Source organism: Poecile atricapillus, assembly GCF_030490865.1.
Source record: "Poecile atricapillus isolate bPoeAtr1 chromosome 32 unlocalized genomic scaffold, bPoeAtr1.hap1 SUPER_32_unloc_2, whole genome shotgun sequence".
NCBI classification, from domain to species: Eukaryota; Metazoa; Chordata; class Aves; order Passeriformes; family Paridae; genus Poecile; species Poecile atricapillus.
Genome location: NW_026708982.1, coordinates 22,749 through 45,475, shown reverse-complemented (window position 1 = coordinate 45,475; position 22,727 = coordinate 22,749). Strand labels below are relative to the sequence as shown.

Sequence of the window (22,727 nt, the reverse complement as noted above, 5' to 3'; positions counted from 1 at the left end):
TCCCAGTTCCTCCCAGTAACCTCCCAGTTAGTGCTCCCAGTTAGGCCTTGAACCTTCCAGTCCCTCCCAGTAACCCCAACACCCAACCCAGTATAAACCAGTAACCCCAAATCCCCTCCCAGTCCCTCCCAGTAAGCTCCCAGTCCCTCCCAGTACTCCCAGGTAACCTCTCAGAGCCCTCCCAGTCCCCTCCCAGTCTAACCCAGTAACCCCCAGCCCCTTCATTTCCCCTCTCCCAGTCCAAACCAGTATAAACCAGTGCTCCCAGTACCGGGGCTGATGCCCCTCCCCCGCACGCTCCAGGTGCAGCTCTCGGGGGGGGGATGGGCCCGGACCGAGAGCTCCAGAACGGCCTCGGAACCTTCCGGAACCAGCACGGGGGAGGGGCCGGGGCTGAGCACGGGGGGGTCTGCACCAGTACGGACCAGTATGAACCAGTATGGACTGGTATAGACCCAGTACAAACCAGTATAAACCAGTTTTGAACTGATACAGACCAGTTCGGCACCAGTTCAACCCCAAACCAGTATAAACCAGTAACGCCCAATTCCCTTTTGACGCCTCCCTGTTCCCTCCCAGTTCCTCCCAGTCCCTCCCAGTTCCCTCCCAGTTCACCCCAGTCCCTCCCAGTTCATCCCAGTCCCTCCCAGTATAACCCAGTAACCCCCAATCCCCTTTTAACCCCTCCCAGTCCCCTCCCAGTTCCTCCCAGTTCCCTCCCAGTCCATCCCAGTCCCTCCCAGTTCATCCCAGTTCCCTCCCAGTTCCTCCCAGTTCCCTCCCAGTCCCTCCCAGTTCCTCCCCGTTCCCTCCCAGTCCCCTCCCAATATATCCCAGTATAAACCAGTAACCCCCAATTCCCTTTTCATGCCTCCCAGTCCCTCCCAGTTCATCCCAGTCCCCTCCCAGTCCCTCCCAGTCCCTCCCAGTTCCCTCCCAGTTCATCCCAGTTCACCTCAGTCCCTCCCAGTCCATCCCAGTCCCTCCCAGTTCCCTCCCAGTATATCCCAGTCCCTCCCAGTTCCCACCCAGTTCATCCCAGTTCCCTCCCAGTCCCTCCCAGTTCATCCCAGTCCCTCCCAGTTCATCCCAGTCCCTCCCAGTTCATCCCAGTCCCTCCCAGTTCCCTCCCAGTTCATCCCAGTTCACCTCAGTCCCTCCCAGTCCATCCCAGTCCCTCCCAGTTCCCACCCAGTTCATCCCAGTTCCCTCCCAGTCCCTCCCAGTTCATCCCAGTCCCTCCCAGTTCATCCCAGTCCCTCCCAGTTCATCCCAGTCCCTCCCAGTCCCTCCCAGTTCATCCCAGTCCCTCCCAGTTCATCCCAGTCCCTCCCAGTCCCTCCCAGTTTCATCCCAGTCCCTCCCAGTCCCTCCCAGTTCCCTCCCAGTCCCTCCCAGTTCATCCCAGTCCCTCCCAGTTCCCTCCCAGTTCCTCCCAGTTCCCTCCCAGTTCACCCCAGTCCATCCCAGTCCATCCCAGTCCATCCCAGTTCATCCCAGTCCCTCCCAGTTCCCTCCCAGTCCCATCCCAGTCCCCTCCCAGTCCCTCCCAGTCCATCCCAGTCCATCCCAGTATAACCCAGTATATCCCAGTCCCTCCCAGTCCCCTCCCAGTATATCCCAGTCCCCTCCCAGTATATCCCAGTATATCCCAGTATCCTCACGGCGCAGGCGCAGGGTGTGGGTGGAGCTGACGGCCACGCCCATCCCCCCGCTCCAGGCTCGGCACGTGATTGGCTGATCCTGGAGCGACAGCGCCCCCTGCAGGAGCAGCCGCGACCCCACCGTGACCCCCCCGTGGGGGGCGGGGCTGGGGGGGAGGGGCTGCCCTGGGTCCCTGGGGGGAAACTGGGGTTACTGGTTTATACTGGGAGGGACTGGGAGGGGACTGGGAGGGACTGGGATGGACTGGGAGGGGACTGGGAGGGGTTAAAAGGGGATTGGGGGTTACTGGTTTATACTGGGATGGGATTGGGAGGGACTGGGAGGGACTGGGAGAGACTGGGAGGGACTGGGAGGGGACTGGGATAAACTGGGATGGACTGGGATAAACTGGGAGAGGATTGGGAGGGACTGGGAGGGGACTGGGAGGGACTGGGAGGAGATTTAAATAAACTGGGATGGACTGGGAGGGACTGGGATCAAACTGGGATGGACTGGGAGGGACTGGGATCAAACTGGGAGGGACTGGGAGGGGATTGGGAGGGGATTGGGGGTTACTGGTTTATACTGGGATGGACTGGGATGAACTGGGATTGGCTGATCCTGGAGCGACAGCGCCCCCTGCAGGAGCAGCCGCGACCCCACCGTGACCCCCCCGTGGGGGGCGGGGCTGGGGGGGAGGGGCTGCCCCGGGTCCCTGGGGGGAAACTGGGGTTACTGGTTTATACTGGGAGGGACTGGGAGGGGATTGGGAGGGACTGGGATGGACTGGGAGGAGATTGGGAGGGGTTAAAAGGGGATTGGGGGTTACTGGTTTATACTGGGATGGGATTGGGAGGGGACTGGGAGGGATTGGGAGGGGACTGGGAGGGACTGGGAGGGACTGGGATGGGACTGGGAGGGACTGGGAGGGACTGGGAGGGACTGGGATGGACTGGGATGGGACTGGGAGGGACTGGGATGGGACTGGGAGGGACTGGGAGGGACTGGGATGGACTGGGAGGGACTGGGAGGGGATTGGGAGGGGATTGGGGGTTACTGGTTTATACTGGGATGGACTGGGAGGGGACTGGGATGGACTGGGAGAAGATTTAGATAAACTGGGATGGACTGGGAGGGACTGGGATCAAACTGGGATGGACTGGGAGGGACTGGGAGGGGATTGGGGGTTACTGGTTTATACTGGGATGGACTGGGAGGGGATTGGGAGGGACTGGTTTATACTGGGAGGGACTGGGAGGGAACTGGGAGGGAACTGGGAGGGACTGGGAGGGGATTCGGTCAAACTGGGAGGGACTGGGATATACTGGGAGGGAACTGGGAGGGACTGGGATAAACTGGGGGAGTTACTGGGGGTTACTGGTGTTATACTGGTGTTACTGGTCTGTTACTGGTGTTATACTGGTGTTATACTGGTTTGTTACTGGTGTTATACTGGTTTGCTAGTGGTGTTACTGGTTTATACTGGTTTATACTGGTTTATACTGGTGCTCACGGGGCGTGGCCGGGCCGGATCCACGTCAGCAGCGGCGCCGGGTGGGGAGTTACTGGTGTTATACTGGTTTATACTGGTGTTATTAATGTTATACTGGTGTTACTGGTTTATACTGGTGTTACTGGTGTTATACTGGTTTATACTGGTTTATACTGGTTTATACTGGTTTATACTGGTGCTCACGGGGCGTGGCCGGGCCGGATCCACGTCAGCAGCGGCGCCGGGTGGGGAGTTACTGGTGTTATACTGGTTTATACTGGTGTTATTGATGTTATACTGGTGTTACTGGTTTATACTGGTGTTACTGATGTTATACTGGTTTATACTGGTTTATACTGGTGCTCACGGGGCGTGGCCGGGCCGGATCCACGTCAGCAGCGGCGCCGGGTGGGCGGGGCCAGCGCGACACGTCAGGATCAGGGCGTGGCCGGGGCGGGGCTCCCGCGGAGACACCGAGATGGAAACGGACTGGGCTGGAACTGGGACATACTGGGAGTTACTGGGATGGACTGGGAGGGACTGGGATGGACTGGGATGGACTGGGACGGACTGGGAGGGACTGGGATGGACTGGGAGGGACTGGGAGGGACTGGGAGGGGATTGGGATGGACTGAGATGGACTCAGTCACTCCCAGTTCATCCCAGTCCCTCCCAGTCCCTCCCAGTCCATCCCAGTCCATCCCAGTCCCTCCCAGTTTGATCCCAGTCACCCCCAGTCTCTTCCCAGTCACTCCCAATCCCCTCCCAGTCCATCCCAGTTTCTCCCAGTCCCTCTGAATCCCCTCCCAGTCCCTCCCAGTTTATCCCAATCCCGTCCCAGTCCCTTCCCAGTTCCCTCCCAGTTTATCCCAGTCCCTCCCAGTTTGATCCCAGTCACCCCCAGTCCCTTCCCAGTCACTCCCAATCCCCTCCCAGTTTATCCCAGTTTATCCCAGTTTATCCCAGTCCCTCCCAGTCCCTCCCAGTTTGATCCCAGTCACCCCCAGTCCACCCCAATCCCCTCCCAGTCCCTCCCAGTCCCTCCCAGTCCCTCCCAGTCCCCTCCCAATCCCCTCCCAATCCCCTCCCAGTCCCTCCCAGTCCCTCCCAGTATATCCCAGTCCCTTCCCAGTCCCTCCCAATCCCCTCCCAGTTTATCCCAGTTTATCCCAATCCCCTCTCAGTCCATCCAAATCCCCTCCCAGTCCCTCCCAGTCTCTCCCAGTCCCTCCCAGTCCATCCCAGTCCCTCCCAGTTTGATCCCAGTCACCCTCCCAGTCCCTCCCAGTCCCTCCCAGTTCATCCCAATCCCCTCCCAGTATATCCCAGTCCCTCCCAGTCTCACACTGCACCCTCAGCCTGACGGGTTGGCTGCGGGTGGGTGGCGCCCCCTGGCGGGTGGGTGCAGCCTCGCACCGATAGGGGGCGCCATTGTCACTGGGCGTGGCCAAAAGGGGGAGGGGCCTGGAGGTCACGTGACCCTCGCGGCTCTGGGGGGGAGCGTCCAGCAGGGGGCGCCCGTCCTGCGAGGAAATTTGGGAATTTTTTAGGGGGGTTTTGGGAATTTTTGGGGGTTTTGGGGTTTTTTAGGGGATTTGGGGATTTTGGGGATTTTTTGGGGATTTTTTTCTGGATTTTTTGGGATTTTTTGGGATTTTTTTTCGATTTTTACTGGATTTTTTTGGAATTTTTTTGGATTTTTTTTTGAATTTTTTGTGGATTTTTGGGGGATTTTTTGGGGGGATTTTGGGAATTTTTGGGGGTTTTGGGATTTTGGGGATTTTGGGGATTTTTTGGGATTTTTTTGGGATTTTTTGGGATTTTTTTTTGATTTTTATTCGATTCTTTCTGGATTTTTTTGGATTTTTTTTGGGGATTTTTTTTTAATTTTTTGTGGATTTTTTTGGGGATTTTTTGGGGGGATTTTGGGAATTTTTGGGGGTTTTGGGATTTTGGGGATTTTGGGGATTTTTTAGGATTTTTTCGGATTTTTCTGGGATTTTTCTGGGATTTTTCTGGAATTTTTCTGGGATTTTTGGGGATTTTTTTTGCGATTTTTTCTGTATTTTTTTGGGATATTTTTCTGGGATTTTGGGATTTTTGGGGGGTTTTGGGAATTTTTGGGGGGATTTTGGGGTTTTTTAGGGGATTTGGGGATTTTTTGGGGATTTTTTTGGGATTTTTTGAGATTTTTTGGGGATTTTTTTCATTTTTTTTTTAGATTTTTTTGGATTTTTTGGGGGATTTTTTGCATTTTTTTCTGGATTTTTGGGGAATTTTTTGGGAATATTTTGGGATTTTTGGGGGGATTTTGGGGATTTTTTGGGGGGTTTGTGGAAGGTTTGGGGAATTTTGGGAATTTGGAGATTTTTTGGGATTTTTTGGGATTTTTTTGGGGATTTTTTTTGGTATTTTTTCAGGATTTTTTTTCGAATTTTTTCTGGATTATTTCAGGATTTTTGGGGGATTTTTTGGGCATTTTTTGGGGAATATTTTGGGAATTTTTGGAAGGATTTTGGGAATTTTTGGGGGATTTTGGGAATTTTTTGCGGTTTTGGGGTTTTGCAGGGGATTTGGGGATTTGGGGGATTTTTTGGGATTTTTTGGGGATTTTTTTCAGAATTTTTTTGGATTTTTTTCAATTTTTTCTGGAATTTTTGGGACTTTTTTATTTTGGGGGGATTTTTTGGGATTTTTTGGGGGGATTTTGGGAATTTTGGGGGGATTTGGGGAGGTTTTGGGGATTTGGGGGTTTGGGGGATTTTTTGGGATTTTTTAGGAATTTTTTGGGGATTTTTTCGATTTTTTCTGGATTTTCGGGGAATTTTTGTGGAATATTCCGGAACATTCCACGGCCGTTTCCGGGGATTTTTCGGGAATATTTTGGGGATTTTTTGTGGAATATTCCAGAACATTCCAGGGCCGTTTCCAGGGATTTTCCGGGAATATTTTGGGAATTTTTTCAGGAATATTTTGGGAAATTTTTGGGAATATTCCGGAACATTCTGCAGCCATTTCCGGGGATTTTTGGGGAATATTTTGGGGATTTTTTGGGAATTTTTTGGGGATATTCCGGAACATTCCACAGCCATTTCAGGGGATTTTCCGGGAATATTCTGGAACATTCCGCGGCCGTTTCCGAGAATTTTTGGGGAATATTTTGGGGATTTTTTTGGAATTTTCCGGGAATATTCCGGAACATTCCAGGGCTGTTTCCAGGGATTTTTCGGGAATATTTTGGGGATTTTTTGGGAATATTCCGGAACATTCCGCGGCCGTTTCCGGGGATTTTTGGGGAATATTTTGGGGATGTTTTGGGGAATATTCCAGAACATTCCGCAGCCATTTCTGGGGATTTTCTGGGAATTTTTGGGGGATTTTTTGGGAATTTTTTGGGAATATTCCGGAACATTCCGCGGCCGTTTCTGTGGATTTTTTGGGAATATTCCGGAACATTCTGCAGGCGTTTCCAGGGATTTTCCGGGAATATTTTGGGGATTTTTTGGGAATTTTTTGGGGAATCTTCCAGAACATTCCACGGCCGTTTCCAGGGATTTTTTCAGGAATATTCCGGAATATTCCGCAGCCGTTTCTGGGGATTTTCTGGGAATTTTTGGGTGATTTTTTGGGGAATATTCCGGAACATTCCACGGCCGTTTCCAGGGATTTTCCGGGAATATTCCGGAACATTCCGCGTCCGTTTCTGGGGATGTTTCGGGAATATTTTGGGGATTTTCCGGGAATATTCCGGAACATTCTGCAGCCGTTTCCGGGGATTTTTGGGGAATATTTTGGGGATTTTTTTGGCAATATTCCGGAACATTCCACAGCCATTTCTGGGGATTTTTAAGGAATTTTCCGGGAATATTCCGGAACATTCCGTGTCCATTTCCATCCTCTCACCTTGGTCCAGGTGAGTTTGGGTGCCGGGTGCCCCCCCCGGGCGTGGCAGAGCAGCCGCAGCCCCTCCCCCACCCGGAAGGTGGCGTTGGGGGGAGGGGCCTCGATCCAGAGAGCCTGGGGAGGGTCTGGGGGGCGGGGCCAGAGCGGGACACGCCCCCTCTTAAAGGGACAGGCTCCCTCTTAAAGGGATACACCCCCTCTTAAAGGGACACGCCCCCTCTTAAAGGGACACGCACCCTCTTAAAGGGACAGGCCCCCTCTTAAAGGGATACACCCCCTCTTAAAGGGACAGGCCCCCTGTTAAAGGGAAAGGCCCCCTCTTAAAGGGATACACCCCCTCTTAAAGGGACAGGCCCCCTCTTAAAGGGATACACCCCCTCTTAAAGGGACAGGCCCCCTCTTAAAGGGACAGGCTCCCTCTTAAAGGGAAACCTCCCCAGTCCCCTCCCAGTTGCTCCCAGTATGTCCCAGTTTGTCCCAGTCCCCTCCCAGTCCGTCCCAGTCCCTCCCAGTCCCCCCAATTCCCTCCCAGTCTATTCCAGTGCTCTCCCAGTCCATCCCAGTATAACCCAGTCCTCCCCAAACCCATCCCAGTTGATCCCAGTTGCTCCCAGTCCCTCCCAATCCCCTCCCAGTCCCTCCCAGTCCCTCCCAGTCCATCCCAGTTCATCCCAGTCCATCCCCAGTCCCTCCCAGTCTGTCCCAGTGCCCCCTCAATCCCCTCCCAGTTGCTCCCAGTGTTTCCCAGTGTCTCCCAGTCCCTCCCAGTCCATCCCAGTGCTCTCCCAGTATATCCCAGTCCCTCCCAATCCCCTCCCAGTCCCTCCCAGTTCATCCCAGTGCCCCCCAATCCCCTCCCAGTTGCTCCCAGTGGCACCCAGTCCCCTCCCAGTCCCTCCCAGTCCCTCCCAGTCCCTCCCAGTCCCTCCCAGTCCCTCCCAGTCCATCCCAGTTCTCTCCCAGTCCCTCCCAATCCCCTCCCAGTCCATCCCAGTTCTCTCCCAGTTCCTCCCAGTCCCTCCCAGTTCCTCCCAGTCTGTCCCAGTTGCTCACGGCTGACGCTCAGGGTGACGCTGACGCTCCGGGTCCCCACCCCGGGGGTCTCGGCCTCGCACACCAGGGGGGCCCCGTGGTCCTGGACCCTCCCCCGCAGCGTCAGGTTGGACACGGCCCCGCCCCCCTGGGGTCACGTGGGGGTCAAAGGTCACCCAGGGGTCACTCAGGGGTCACTCAGGGGTCACCCAGGGGTCACCCAGGGGTCACTCAGGGGTCACTCAGGGTCACTCAGGGTCACTCAGGGGTCACCCAGGGGTCACTCAGGGTCACTCAGGGGTCACCCAGGGGTCACCCAGGGGTCACTTGGTCCCTCCCAGTGCTCCCAGTTCATCCCAGTTTATTCTAGTCACTCCCAGTTTGATCCCAGTCCCTCCCAGTCTGTCCCAGTCCTTCCCAGTGCTCCCAGTTCCCTCCCAGTCCTTCCCAGTTTATTCCAGTCCCTCCCAGTCCCTCCCAGTTCTCCTTCCAGTCCCTCCCAGTCCCTCCCAGTCCCTCCCAGTCCTTCCCAGTCCCTCCCAGTTCCCTCCCAGTTCCCTCCCAGTTCTCCTCCCAGTCCATCCCAGTCCCTCCCAGTCCATCCCAGTTCCCTCCCAGTTTGATCCCAGTTCATCCCACTCCTTCCCAGTCTGTCCCAGTCCTTCCCAGTGCTCCCAGTTCCCTCCCAGTCCTTCCCAGTCCCCTCCCAATCCCCTCCCAGTCCATCCCAGTTTATCCCAGTTTCTCCCCGTCCCCTCCCAGTTTCTCCCTGTCCCCTCCCAGTCCCTCCCAGCTCCTCCCAGTCCCCTTCCAGTGCCCTCCCAGTCAATCCCAGTTCCCTCCCAGTCCCTCCCAGTTCCCTCCCAGTCCCTCCCAGTTTATCCCAGTCCCTCCCAGTTCCCTCCCAATCCCCTCCCAATCCCCTCCCAGTCCCTCCCAGTTTATCCCAGTCCCTCCCAGTCCCTCCCAGTTTGTCCCAGTTCCCCCAGTTCCCCTCACCGCTGTCGCTCCCTCGTGGCTCGCCCTCAGCTCCCTCCCCCCCAGCCACCAGCGCAGCCGTACTGGGGGGTTACTGGGAGCACTGGTGCAGCTCAGCGCCGCCTCCCCGGCCTCGGCCACCGCGCCCGAGCCCAGCAGGGTCAGCTCCGAGGGGCCGTCTGACCAGTATAAACCAGTATAAACCAGTATGGACCAGTATGGACCAGTATGGACCAGTATAAACCCATATAAACAACCATAAACCTATATAAACCGGTATAAACCAGTATAAACCGGTATAAACCAGTATAAACCAGTATGAGTTATTATGGACCAGTGTGGTCTGACCGGTACAGACCAGTATAAACCAGTATGGACTGGTATGGACCAGTATAAACCAGTATAAACTGGTATAAACCAGTATAAACCAGCACGGACAAACCCGAACCGGTATAAAGCAAACCAGTCCCTCCCAGTTCATCCCAGTTCATCCCAGTCCCTCCCAGTTTATCCCAGTTTGACCCCAATCCACTCCCATTCCATCCCAGTTTGATCCCAGTCCCTCCCAGTTCCCTCCCAGTCCCTCCCAGTCCCTCCCAGTTTATCCCAGTCCATCCCAGTTCATCCCAGTCCCTCCCAGTTCCCTCCCAGTCCATCCCAGTTCATCCCAGTTTGATCCCTGTCCATCCCAGTCCGCTCCCAGTTCCCTCCCAGTCCATCCCAGTCCCTCCCAGTTTGATCCCAGTTCATCCCAGTTTGATCCCAGTTCATCCCAGTTCCCTCCCAGTTCCCTCCCAGTTTATCCCAGTCCCTCCCAGTCCCTCCCAGTCCCTCCCAGTTTGATCCCAGTCCATCCCAGTTCCTCACACGTCACTCTCAGTTTGACGCTGGCGCTGGCCCCGCCCCCCGGAAGTGACGTCACCGCTCGGCACCGCAAGGTGGCGCCATCATCATCGGGGGCGGGGCTGAGCACGAGACGGGTCCTGGCCACGCCCCCCGAGTCCTCTGACCACGCCCCCTCCAATGGGAGCCCGTCCTGGGGAAAGGGGGCGGGGTCAGAGGAGGCCACGCCCCCAAATCCTCTGACCACGCCCCCAAATCCACTGACCACGCCCCCTGCACCCTCTGGCCACGCCCCCTCCAATGGGACCCAATCATGGGAAAGGGGGCGGGGTAAGAGGAGGCCACGCCCCCAAAGCCTCTGACCACGCCCCCAAATCCTCTGACCACGCCCCCAAATCCTCTGACCACGCCCCCTGAGTCCTCTGGCCACGCCCCCTCCAATGGGAGCCCGTCCTGGGAAAGGGGGCGGAGTCAGAGGAGGCCACGCCCCCCAAGCCGCTGACCACGCCCCCAAAGCCTCTGACCACGCCCCCAAATACTCTGACCACGCCCCCTCCAATGGGCGCCAATCATGGGGGAAAGGGGGTGGGGTCAGAGGAGGCCACGCCCCCAAATACTCTGACCACGCCCCCAAATCCTCTGACCACGCCCCCTCCAATGGGAGCCCATTCAGGGGAAAGGGGGCGGAGTCAGAGGAGGCCACGCCCCAAATCCTCTGACCACGCCCCCTCCAATGGGAGCCCATCCAGGGGAAAGGGGGCCGGGTCAGAGGAGGCCACGCCCCCAAAGCCTCTGACCACGCCCCCTCCAATGGGAGCCAATCACGGGAAAGGGGCAGAGTCAGAGGAGGCCACGCCCCCAAAGCCTCTGACCACGCCCCCCAAATCCTCTGACCACGCCCCCTCCAATGGGAGCCCGTCCTGGGGAAAGGGGGCGGGGTCAGAGGAGGCCACGCCCCCAAATCATCTGACCACGCCCCCAAATCCTCTGACCACGCCCCCAAATCATCTGACCACGCCCCCAAATCCTCTGACCACGCCCCCTCCAATGGGAGCCAGTCCTGGGAAAAGGGGGCGGGGTCAGAGGAGGCCACGCCCCCAAATCCTCTGACCACGCCCCCAAATCCTCTGACCACGCCCCCAAATCCTCTGACCACGCCCTCACATCCTCTGACCACGCCCCCTTCGACAGGAGCCAATCGTGGGAGAGGGGGCGGGGTCAGAGGAGGCCACGCCCCCAAACTAACTGACCACGCCCCCTGAGTCCTCTGACCACGCCCCCTCCAATGGGAGCCAATCATGGGAAAGGGGCGGAGTCAGAGGAGGCCACGCCCACAAGAGGACCCCAGTGGTCCCAGTTTGATCCCAGTTTGGTCCCAGTAACCTCCCAGTGCTCCCAGTTTGATCCCAGTCTCTCCCAGTTCATCCCAGTTCATCCCAATCCCCTCCCAGTCCCTCCCAGTTCCCTCCCAGTCCCTCCCAGTCACTCCCAGTTTGATCCCAGTCCCTCCCAATCCCCTCCCAGTCCCTCCCAGTCCCCTCCCAGTCCCTCCCAATCCCCTCCCAGTCCATCCCAGTCCCTCCCAATCCCCTCCCAGTCCCTCCCAGTCCCTCCCAGTATCCCCAGTACCTTGTCCCAGTGCAGACTGGGGGTGGGGCGCCCCCCCCGGCTGACGCAGAGCAGCTGCAGCTCCTCCCCCGCCCGCACCAGTGGCGGCAGCCCCTCGATACTGGGAGCACTGGGAGGGACTGGGAGGGGACTGGGGTCAACTGGGAGGGACTGGGAGGGGACAGGGATGGACTGGGAGGGACTGGGAGGGACTGGGAGGGACTGGGATGAACTGGGAGGGACTGGGAGGGACTGGGATGGACTGGGATGGGACTGGAAGGGAACTGGGATGGACTGGGAGGGAACTGGGATGAACTGGGAGGGACTGGGAGGGGACTGGGATAAACTGGGATGGACTGGGATGGACTGGGAGGGGATTGGGATAAAGTGGGAGGGGACTGGGGGGAACTGGGATGGACTGGGAGGGACTGGGATGAACTGGTATGAACTGGGATGAACTGGGAGGGGACTGGGAGGAACTGGGATGAACTGGAAGGGGACTGGGATGAACTGGGATGAACTGGGATGAACTGGGAGGGAACTGGGATGAACTGGGAGTTACTGGGATGAACTGGGAGGGACTGGGATGAACTGGGAGGGACTGGGATGAACTGGGATGAACTGGGATGAACTGGGAGGGGACTGGGAGGAACTGGGATGAACTGGGATGAACTGGGAGGGAACTGGGAGGGAACTGGGAGGGAACTGGGATGAACTGGGATGAACTGGGAGGGAACTGGGAGGGAACTGGGAGGGACTGGGATGAACTGGGATGAACTGGGATGAACTGGGAGGGGACTGGGATGAACTGGGATGAACTGGGATGAACTGGGATGAACTGGGAGGGACATTTCGGGCTCACCAGCGATGTCCAGCCGCAGTTTGGCCTCGGCCGGAGCCGCCCCGGCCGCGTTGGAGGCCGAGCAGACGAGGACGGAGCCGTGGTCAGCGGGGCTGGGGGTCAGCCTGGGGAAACTGGGGTTACTGGGAGGGACTGGGATGGACTGGGAGGGACTGGGAGGGACTGGGAGAGGATTGCGAGGGGATTGGGAGGGACTGGTTTGAACTGGGAGGGACTGGGATGGACTGGGATAAACTGGGATGGACTGGGAGGGACTGGAAGGGACTGGGAGGGAACTGGGATAAACTGGGAGGAACTGGTTTGGACTGGGATGGACTGGGAGAGGATTGGGACGGACTGGGAGGGGTCTGGGCTAAACTGGAAGAGACTGGGATAAACTGGGATGGACTGGGATGGACTGGGATGAACTGGGAGGGACTGGGAGGGACTGGGATGGACTGGGATGAACTGGGATGGACTGGGAAGGGACTGGGAGGGATTGGGAGGGAACTGGTTTGGACTGGTTTGGACTGGGAGGGATTGGGAGGGGACTGGGATAAACTGGGATGGACTGGGATGGACTGGGAGGGACTGGGAGGGGATTGGGATAAACTGGGAGGGACTGGGACCAACTGGTCTGTACTGGTTTATCCTGGTTTCTATTGGTTTGTACTGGTTTTAACTGGTTTATACTGGTCTGTACTTTTTTATACTGGTCTGAACTGGTCCGAACTGGTTTATACTGGTCCATACTGGTTTATACTGGTGCTCACCTGGCCGTGGCCTCGCTGGAGCTGAGTTTGGGGTGGGAGCCCTCGAACACCCGGGAGGAGACGTCGGGAAGGAGCCGCTCCCCTGACACCCAGAATCGGCCAAAATCAGCCCAAAATTGACCAAAATCGACCGAAATCGACCCAAAATCAGCAAAAATCGACCCCAAATTGGCCAAAATTGGACAAAAATCAGCCCAAAATTGACCAAAATTGACAAAAATTGACCCAAAATTGATCAAAATCGACCAAAATCGGCCAAAATTGACCCAAAATCTGCAAAAATCAACCCAAAATTGACAAAAATTGGACAAAATCAGCCCAAAATTGGCAAAAATTGACCAAAATTGACCCAAAATTGACCAAAATCAGCCCAAATTTGGCCAAAAGTAACCCAAAATCAGCAAAAATAGACCCAAAATTGGCCCAAATGTCCCCAAATGTCCCCAAATGTCCCCAAAATGTCCCCAAATGTCCCCAAATGTCCCCAAAATGTCCCAAAATGTCCCCAAAATGTCCCCAAAATGTCCCCAAATGTCCCCAAAATGTCCCCAAATGTCCCCAAATGTCCCCAAATGGCCCCAAATGTCCCCAAAATGTCCCCAAATGGCCCCAAATGGCCCCAAATGTCCCCAAAATGTCCCCAAATGGCCCCAAATGTCCCAAAATGTCCCAAAATGTCCCCAAATGGCCCCAAAATGGCCCCAAATGGCCCCAAATGGCCCCAAATGTCCCCAAAATGTCCCCAAATGTCCCCAAATGTCCCCAAAATGTCCCCAAAATGTCCCCAAATGTCCCCAAATGTCCCCAAAATGTCCCCAAATGTCCCCAAATGTCCCCAAATGTCCCCAAAATGTCCCCAAATGTCCCCAAATGTCCCCAAATGTCCCCAAATGTCCCAAAATGTCCCCAAACTCACCCAGGCGCAGCTCCAGGGTGGGGGAGGGGCGAGCGTCGTGGGCGTGGCAGCGAATCTGAACCTCGGCCCCGCCCACCAGGGGAAGCTCCGCCCCCTCCAGCAGCTCCAACTGGGGGGGACTGGGGGGAACTGGGAGAGACTGGGATGGAACTGGGAGGGACTGGGATGGACTGGGATGGAACTGGGAGGGACTGGGATGGACTGGGAGGGACTGGGATGAACTGGGATGGACTGGGATAAACTGGGATGAACTGGGATCAAACTGGGAGGGGACTGGGAGGGAACTGGGATGGAACTGGGAGGGACTGGGATGGACTGGGATAAACTGGGATGAACTGGGATCAAACTGGGAGGTCACTGGTTGTCACTGGGAGCCACCAGGCTGCCCCTCCCCCCTTCCCAGTTCCCTCCCAGTCCCTCCCAGTCCCCTCCCAGTCCCCTCCCAGTTCATCCCAGTCCCTCCCAGTTCCCTCCCAGTTCCTCCCAGTTCCTCCCAGTTTGATCCAAACCCCTCCCAGTTCATCCCAGTCCCTCCCAGTTCCCTCCCAGTCCCTCCCAGTTTGATCCAAACCCCTCCCAGTTCCCTCCCAGTCCCTCCCAGTCCCTCCCAGTTGCCTCCCAGTCCCCTCCCAGTATAAACCAGTTTACCCAGCACGCTCAGCTGGGCGGGGCGCGATGGGCGTGGCCTGGTGCCGTTCCCCTCCCCCGCCTGGCACTGGAAGACGTCGTCATCCTCGAGCGTCACCGGCCGGATCCGCAGGTGGTGCTCACCTGTGGCCACGCCCACTTAGGCCACGCCCACCCCCGGACCACGCCCAGTTAAGCCACGCCCACTTTAAGCCCCACCCCTTTAAGGCCCCTTAAGCCCCTCCCCTTTAAACCCATCCCCTTTAAGCCCCTCCCACTTTAAGCCCCTCCCCTTTAAGCCCCGCCCATTTAAGCACCTCCCATTTAACCCCTGCCCCTTTAAGCTCCTCCCCTTAAATCCCCACCCATTTAAGCCCCGCCCATTTAAGCTCCTCCTCTTTAAGCCCCGCCCCTTTAAGCCCCACCCCTTTAAGCCCCACCCCTTTAAGCCCCGCCCCTTAACCCACACCCCTTTTAGCCCTGCCCTCCTTAAGTCCCGCCCCTTTAAACCCCACCCCTTTAAGCCCCGCCCCTTTAAGCCCCACCCCTCTAAGCCCCTCTTACTTTAAGCCCCGCCCCTTTAAGCTCCTCCTCTTTAAGCCCCTCCCCCTTTAAGCCCCGCCCCTTTAATTCCCTCCCCTTTAATCCCCTCTCCTTTAAGCCCCGCCCCTTTAATCCCCTCCCACTTTAAGCCCCACCCCCTTTAAGCCCCACCCCTTTAAGCCCCTCCCTTTTAACCCCTGCCCCTTTAAGCCCCTCCCCCTCAAAACCCCACCCTTTAATCCCCTCCCCCTTTAAGCCCCGCCCCTTTAAGCTCCTCCCACTTTAAGCCCCGCCCCTTTAAGCCCCGCCCCTTTAATCCCCTCCCTCTTTAAGCCCCTCCTTTTTAATCCCCTCCCACTTTAAGCCCCTCCCCTTTAAGTCCCACCCATTTACCCCGCCTTTAAAGCCCCTCCCATTTTAAGCCCCACCCCTTTAAGCCCCTCCCCTTTAAGCCCCACCCCTTTAAGCCCCTCCCCTTTAAGCCCCACCCCTTTAAGCCCCGCCCATTTAAGCCCCACCCCTTTAAGCCCCACCGAGCCCCTCCCAATTTTAGCCCCGCCCCTTTAAGCTCCTCCCACTTTAAGCCCCGCCCCCCTTAAGCCCCGCCAACCTCTGCGGGGGTCTCCAGCCAATCGGTAGCGAGGATGGGTCTGGGTGGGCGTGGCCCCGAGCAGGAGCCCCCCCCGCGCCCATTGCACGGCCACGCCCACCTGGGTGAGACAGCGAAGCTCCGCCCCCTCGCCCAGAGCTGCGCTGCTATTGGTCGGTTCCTCCAGGAAGGGCGGGGCCGGGGGGGCGGAGCCTGAGAGGGGGGAGGGAGCCCTGAGTGACCCCTGAGTGACCTTTGACCCCTGAGTGACCCCTGAGTGACCTCAATGACCCCTGAGTGACCCCTGAGTGACCCCTGTGTGACCCCAATGACCCCTGAGTGACCCCTGAGTGACCCTGAGTGACCCCAATTACCCCGAGTGACCCTGAGAGACCCCTGAGTGACCCCTGAGTGACCTTTGACCCCTGAGTGACCCCTGAGTGACCTTTGACCCCTGAGTGACCCTGAGTGACCCCAATGACCCCTGAGTGACCCCTGAGTGACCCCAATGACCCCTGAATGACCCCTGAGTGACCTTTGACCCCTGAGTGACCCCTGAGTGACCCTGAGTGACCCCTGAATGACCTCAATGACCCCTGAGTGACCTTTGACCCCTGAGTGACCCCTGAGTGACCCTGAGTGACCCCTGAGTGACCCCGGAGTGACCCCTGAGTGACCCCAATGACCCCTGAGTGACCTTTGACCCCTGAGTGACCCCTGAGTGACCCCTGAATGACCTCAATGACCCCTGAGTGACCTTTGACCTCTGAGTGACCCCTGAGTGACCCCAATGACCCCTGAGTGACCCCTGAGTGACCTTTGACCCCTGAGTGACCCCTGAGTGACCTTTGCCCCCTGAGTGACCCCTGAGTGACCCCTGAGTGACCCCTGAGTGACCCCAATGACCCCTGAGTGACCCCTGAGTGACCTTTGACCCCTGAGTGACCCCTGAGTGACCCCTGAATGACCCCAATGACCCCTGAGTGACCTTTGACCCCTGAGTGACCTTTGACCCCTGAGTGACCTCTGAGTGACCCCAGAGTGACCCCTGAGTGACCCCAATGACCCCTGAGTGACCCTGAGTGACCCCTGAGTGACCTCAATGACCTCTGAGTGACCTTTGACCTCTGAGTGACCATGAGTGACCCCTGAGTGACCTTTGACCTCTGAGTGACCCCTGACCCCTGAGTGACCCCAATGACCCCTGAGTGACCCCTGAGTGACCCCAATGACCCCTGAGTGACCCTGAGTGACCCCTGAGTGACCCCTGAGTGACCCCTGAGTGACCCCTGAGTGACCTCAATTACCCCTGAGTGACCTCTGAGTGACCCCTGAGTGACCCCTGAGTGACCTTTGACCCCTGAGTGACCTCTGAGTGACCCCTGAGTGACCTCAATGACCCCTGAGTGACCTTTGACCCCTGAGTGACCCCTGAGTGACCCCTGAGTGACCCCTGACCGGAAGCTCCGATGATCGCCAGCGCCAGCATCGCCTGTGGGGGGAGAATTCCAGAAAATTCCACCCCAAAAATTCCCCCAAAATCCCCTCAAAATTCCCCAAAAATTCCCAAATTTCCACAAAATTCCCAAAATTTTCCCAAAAAACCCCAAAATTCCCAAAATTTACCCCCAAATCCTTCCAGGATCCCTCAGGGATTCCCCAAATTCCCCCAAATTCTCCCCAAATTCCCCCCAAATCCCCAAATTTTCCCAAAACGCCTCCAAAATTCCCCCAAATTCCACCCAAATCTCTCAAATTCTCCAAAATCTCCCCAAATTCCCCCAAATTCCTCCAAAATTCTCCCCAAATTCCCCCAATTTTCCCAAAACTCCTCCCAAATTCCCCCCAAATTCCTCTGAAATTCCCCAAATTCCCCCAAATTCCCCAAATTCTCCCCAATTTCTTCCAAATTCCTCCCAAATTCCCTCCAAATCCCCCCAGAATTCGCCAAATTTTCCCAATTTTACCCCAAAATTCCCCTCAAATTCTCTCAAAATCATCAAAAAACCCCAAAATTCTCCAAAATTCCCCCAAATCCCCCAAATTTCCCCCAAATTTTTCCCAAAATCCCCCAAATTTTTCCCAATTTCCCCCAATTTTTTCCCAAAATCCCCCAATTTTACCCCAAAATCCCCCCCAAATTCCCTCAAAATCATCGAAAAAACCCCAAAATTCTCCAAAATTCCCCCAAATCCCCCAAATTTCCCCCAAATTTTTCCCAAATTCCCCCAAATTTCCCCAAATTCCCCAAATTTCCCCCAAATTTTTCCCAAATTCCCCCAAATTTCCCCAAATTCCCCCAAATTCCCCCCAAATTTTACCCCAAAATCCCCCCAAAATCCCTCAAAATCATCAAAGAAACCCCCAAAATTCACCGAAATTCCCCCAAATTTCCCCCAATTTTTTCCCAAATTCCCCCAAAATCCCCCCAAATTCCCCCGAATTTTTCCCAAATCCCCCAATTTTACCCCAAAATCCCCCAAAATCATAGAAAAACCCCCAAAATTCACCGAAATTCCCCCAAATCCCCCAAATTTCCCCCCAATTTTTCCCAAAATCCCCCAATTTTACCCCAAATTCCCCCCAAAATCCCTCAAAATCATCGAAAAACCCCCAAAATTCTCCAAAATTCCCCCAAATCCCCCAAATTTCCCCAAATTTTTCCCAAAATCCCCCAAAATTCCTCCAAAATTCCCCCAAATTTTTCCCCAAATCCCCCAATTTTACCCCAAAATCCCCTCCCCTCCCCCACTCACCCAGCCGAGCCCCTCCCCCATCCCCTCTGCGGCTCCCGCGGGGATTTTTTGGGGGGGGGAGGGGCCCCGGGAGCCTTTTTGGGGGGGAGGGGCGGGGCCTGAGACCCCTCCCCCACCTCCCCCCGCCCCTCCCCCACCTCCCCCCGCCCCTCCCCCACCCCTCGCTGCCATTGGAGGATCCCGGATTTGGGAATTTTGGGAATTTGGGGAATGCGGGGGAGGGGCGGGGCCAGCTGGGAATGGGTGGGGGAGGGGCTGGGACGGGTGAAAATCACACAAAAGCGCCCAAAATGACCCAAAATGACCCAAAATCGCACAAAATTCACCCAAAATCGGCCAAAATTCACCCAAAATTGGCCAAAATCGCACAAAATTCACCCCAAATCGCCCAAAATCGTCCAAAAATCACCCAAAATGACCCCAAATCGCACAAAATTCACCCAAAATCGGCCAAAATCGCACAAAATTCACCCAAAATGACCCAAAATCGCACAAAATTCACCCAAAATTCACCCAAAATTCACCCAAAATCGCCCAAAATCACCCAAAATCACCCAAAATCGCCCAAAATCACACAAAATTCACCCAAAATGATCCAAAATCGCACAAAAGTCACCCAAAATCCCCAAAAATTCACCCAAAATCCCCAAAAATGACCCAAAAACGACCAAAATTCACCCAAAATCGCCCAAATTCACCCAAAATCACCCAAAATGACCCAAAATCAGACAAAATTCACCCAAAATCGGCCAAAATCGCACAAAATTCACCCCAAATCGCCCAAAATCGTCCAAAAATCACCCAAAATGACCCAAAATCGCACAAAATTCACCCAAAATTGCTCAAAATCACCCCAAATCACCCCAAATCGTCCAAAAATCACCCAAAATGACCCAAAATCGCACAAAATTCACCCAAAATTGGCCAAAATCGCACAAAATTCACCCAAAATGACCCAAAATTGTCCAAAACTCACCCAAAATGACCCAAAATCGCACAAAATTCACCCAAAATGACCCAAAATCAGACAAAATTCACCCAAAATTGGCCAAAATCGCATAAAATTCACCCAAAATGACCCAAAATTGTCCAAAAATCACCCAAAATGACCCAAAATCGCACAAAATTCACCCCAAGTCACCCAAAATCGTCCAAAAATCACCCAAAATGACCCAAAATCGCACCAAATTCACCCAAAATTGGCCAAAATTGCACAAAATTCACCCCAAATCGCCCAAAATTGTCCAAAAATCACCCAAAATGACCCAAAACCGCACAAAAATCACCCAAAATTGGCCAAAATCGCACAAAAATTCACCCCAAGTCACCCAAAATGGTCCAAAAATCACCCAAAATGACCCAAAATCGCCCAAAATTCACCCAAAATCGCTCAAAATTCACAAAAAATCACCCAAAATTCACCCAAAATTGGCCAAAATTCACCCAAAATCGGCCAAAATCGCACAAAATTCACCAAAATCGGCCAAAATTCACCCAAAATTCACCCGAAATTCACCCAAAATCACCCAAAAAGTAGCTGGGAACCCAAAATCTCCCAAAATTCACCCAAAATCTCCCAAAATTCACCTAAAAATCACCCAAAATTCACCCAAAAATGATTTGGAAGCCCAAAATTCACCTGAAATCTCCCAAAATTCACCCAAAAAGGAGCTGGGACCCCAAAATTCACCAAAATCCTCCCAAAATTCACCCAAAAATGATTTGGAACCCCAAAATTCACCCAAAATGGGCTGAGACCCCAAATTTTATCCAAAATTATCCCAAAATTGACCCAAAAAGGGTCTGGGACCCCCAAAATTCCATAAAATTGACCCAAAAGTGAGCTGGGACCCCAAAATTTTCCAAAATCCTCCCAAAATGGACCCAAAAATTATCTGGGACCCCAAAATTCACCCGAAATCTCCCAAAATTCACCCAAAATTCACCCAAAAATGAGCTGGAATCCCAAAATTCACCAAGATCTTCCCAAAATTGGCCCAAAAATGATCTGGGACCCCAAAATTCACCCGAAATCTCCCAAAATTCACCCAAAAAATATTTGGAACCCCAAAATTCAACTGAAATCTCCCAAAATTCATCCAAAATGGGCTGAGACCCCAAATTTTATCCAAAATCTCCCAAAATTCACCCAAAAAGGGTCTGGGACCCCCAAAATTCCACAAAATTGACCCAAAACTGATCTGAAATCCCAAAATTCTCCAAAATCTTCCCAAAATTCATCCAAAATGGGCTGAGACCCCAAATTTTATCCAAAATCTCCCAAAATTCACCCAAAATTCACCCAAAAATGATCTGGAACCCCAAAATTCCCCAAAATTCAACTAAAAATGATCTGGGAACCCCAAAATTTATCCAAATCTCTCAAAATTCACCCAAAAAGGGGCTGGGACCCCAAAATTCACCCAAAAATTATTTGGGACCCCAAAATTCACCCGAAATCTCCCAAAATTATCCCAAAATTGACCCAAAAAACATCTGGAATCCCAAAATTTTCCAAAATCCTCCCAAAATGGACCCAAAAAAGATTTGGAACCTGAAAATTCACCCAAAAATGATCTTGAACCCCAAAATTCACCCAAAATCTCCCAAAATTCACCCAAAAAAGATTTGGAGCCCCAAAATTCAACTGAAATCTCCCAAAATTATCCCAAAATTCACCCAAAATGATCTGGAATCCCAAAATTCAACAAAATCCTCCCAAAATGGACCCAAAAAGGGTTTGGAACCCCAAAATTCACCCAAAAATGATCTGGAACCCCAAAATTTTCCAAAATCCTCCCAAAATGGACCCAAAAAAGATTTGGAACCTGAAAATTCACCTAAAAATGATCTTGAACCCCAAAATTTTCCGAAATCTTCCCAAAATTCACCCAAAAAAGAGCTGAGACCTCAAATTTTATCCAAAATCTCCCAAAATTCACCCAAAATTCACCCAAAAATGATCTGGGAACCCCAAAATTGATCCGAAATCTTCCCAAAATTCACCCATAAATGATCTGGAACCCCAAAATTCTCCAAAATTCAACTAAAAATGATCTGGGAACCCCAAAATTCACCAAAATTCAACGAAAAATGATCTGGAATCCCAAAATTTATCCAAATCCTTCCCAAAATTCACCGAAAAAGGGGCTGGAACCCCAATATTCACCCGAAATTTCCCAAAATTGACCCAAAAATGAGCTGGAATCCCAAAATTCACCAAAATCCTCCCAAAATTCACCCAAAAATGATTTGGAACCCCAAAATTCACCCGAAATCTCCCAAAATTATCCCAAAATTCACCCAAAAATGATCTGGAACCCCAAAATTTTCCAAAATCCTCCCAAAATCGACCCAAAAAAGATTTGGAACCCCAAAATTCCCCAAAATTCAACTAAAAATGATTTGGAACCCCAAAATTCACCCAAAAATGAGCTGGAATCCCAAAATTCCCCAAAATTCAACGAAAAATGATCTTGAATCCCAAAATTCACCAAAATCCTCCCAAAATTTCCCCCAAAAGGCTCCGGGACCCCCCCGGGTTGGGATTTTTGGGAATTTCCGGGAATTTGGGGAATCCCCAAAATTTTTGGGATTTTTTTAAAAGGGGAATTTTGGGCCCCTCCCCCACCCAAGCCACGCCCACAAAGCGGCCACGCCCACTTTGGCCACGCCCCTTCCCAATTTACCGCGCTCTGATTGGTTGATTCGGGTTTAGTCACGCCCCCCGTGTTAAGCCCCGCCCTCTGCGCGTTCTGATTGGTTCTTTTCCGCCTCTGCTCTTCTCCCATTGGATCCGGTTCGTTTTAGCCCCGCCCTCTTTGTAGCCCCGCCCCTCTCGCGCTCTGATTGGTCGCTGCTCAGCGTAACCCCGCCCCTTTCCGCGCTGATTGGTTCCGCTCCTCTCACCCCGTTTTTAATTGGCTCCGGTTCATCGTAGCCCCGCCCCTTTATTTATCCCGCCCACCTCGCGCTCTGATTGGCTCCGGTTCGCTCTGACCACGCCCTCCTCGAATTCCGATTGGTTCCGGTTCACCGCGGCCCCGCCCCCTCCTCCCGCCGTCTCCCGCCTCCGTAGCCCCGCCCTTTCCTCATTGCGATTGGCCGCGCTCGTTTTTAGCCCCGCCCCCTCCGCTCTGCCATTGGCTCCCTCAATCCTTCGCCCTTCTCCCATTGGCTCCG

At 54.2% G+C, this 22,727-nt stretch overlaps 1 protein-coding gene across 1 annotated transcript; it reads right to left on the bottom strand.

Moving 5' to 3' along the window:
- Positions 1-1,947: 1,947 nt before the first annotated feature.
- LOC131573994 (nephrin-like) lies at positions 1,948-22,719 on the bottom strand. The gene is made up of 16 exons (XM_058828354.1): positions 22,513-22,719; positions 17,248-17,281; positions 15,811-16,002; positions 14,679-14,801; positions 14,031-14,159; positions 13,115-13,196; positions 12,363-12,466; positions 11,522-11,640; positions 9,917-10,085; positions 9,071-9,228; positions 8,093-8,219; positions 7,040-7,164; positions 4,482-4,659; positions 3,504-3,636; positions 2,261-2,359; positions 1,948-1,960 (listed from the first exon to the last, which is right to left on the bottom strand). Exons 1-16 carry the CDS (start codon positions 22,717-22,719, stop codon positions 1,948-1,950), a joined length of 1,992 nt encoding a protein of 663 aa, XP_058684337.1.
- Between the last annotated feature and the right edge of the window lie 8 nt (positions 22,720-22,727).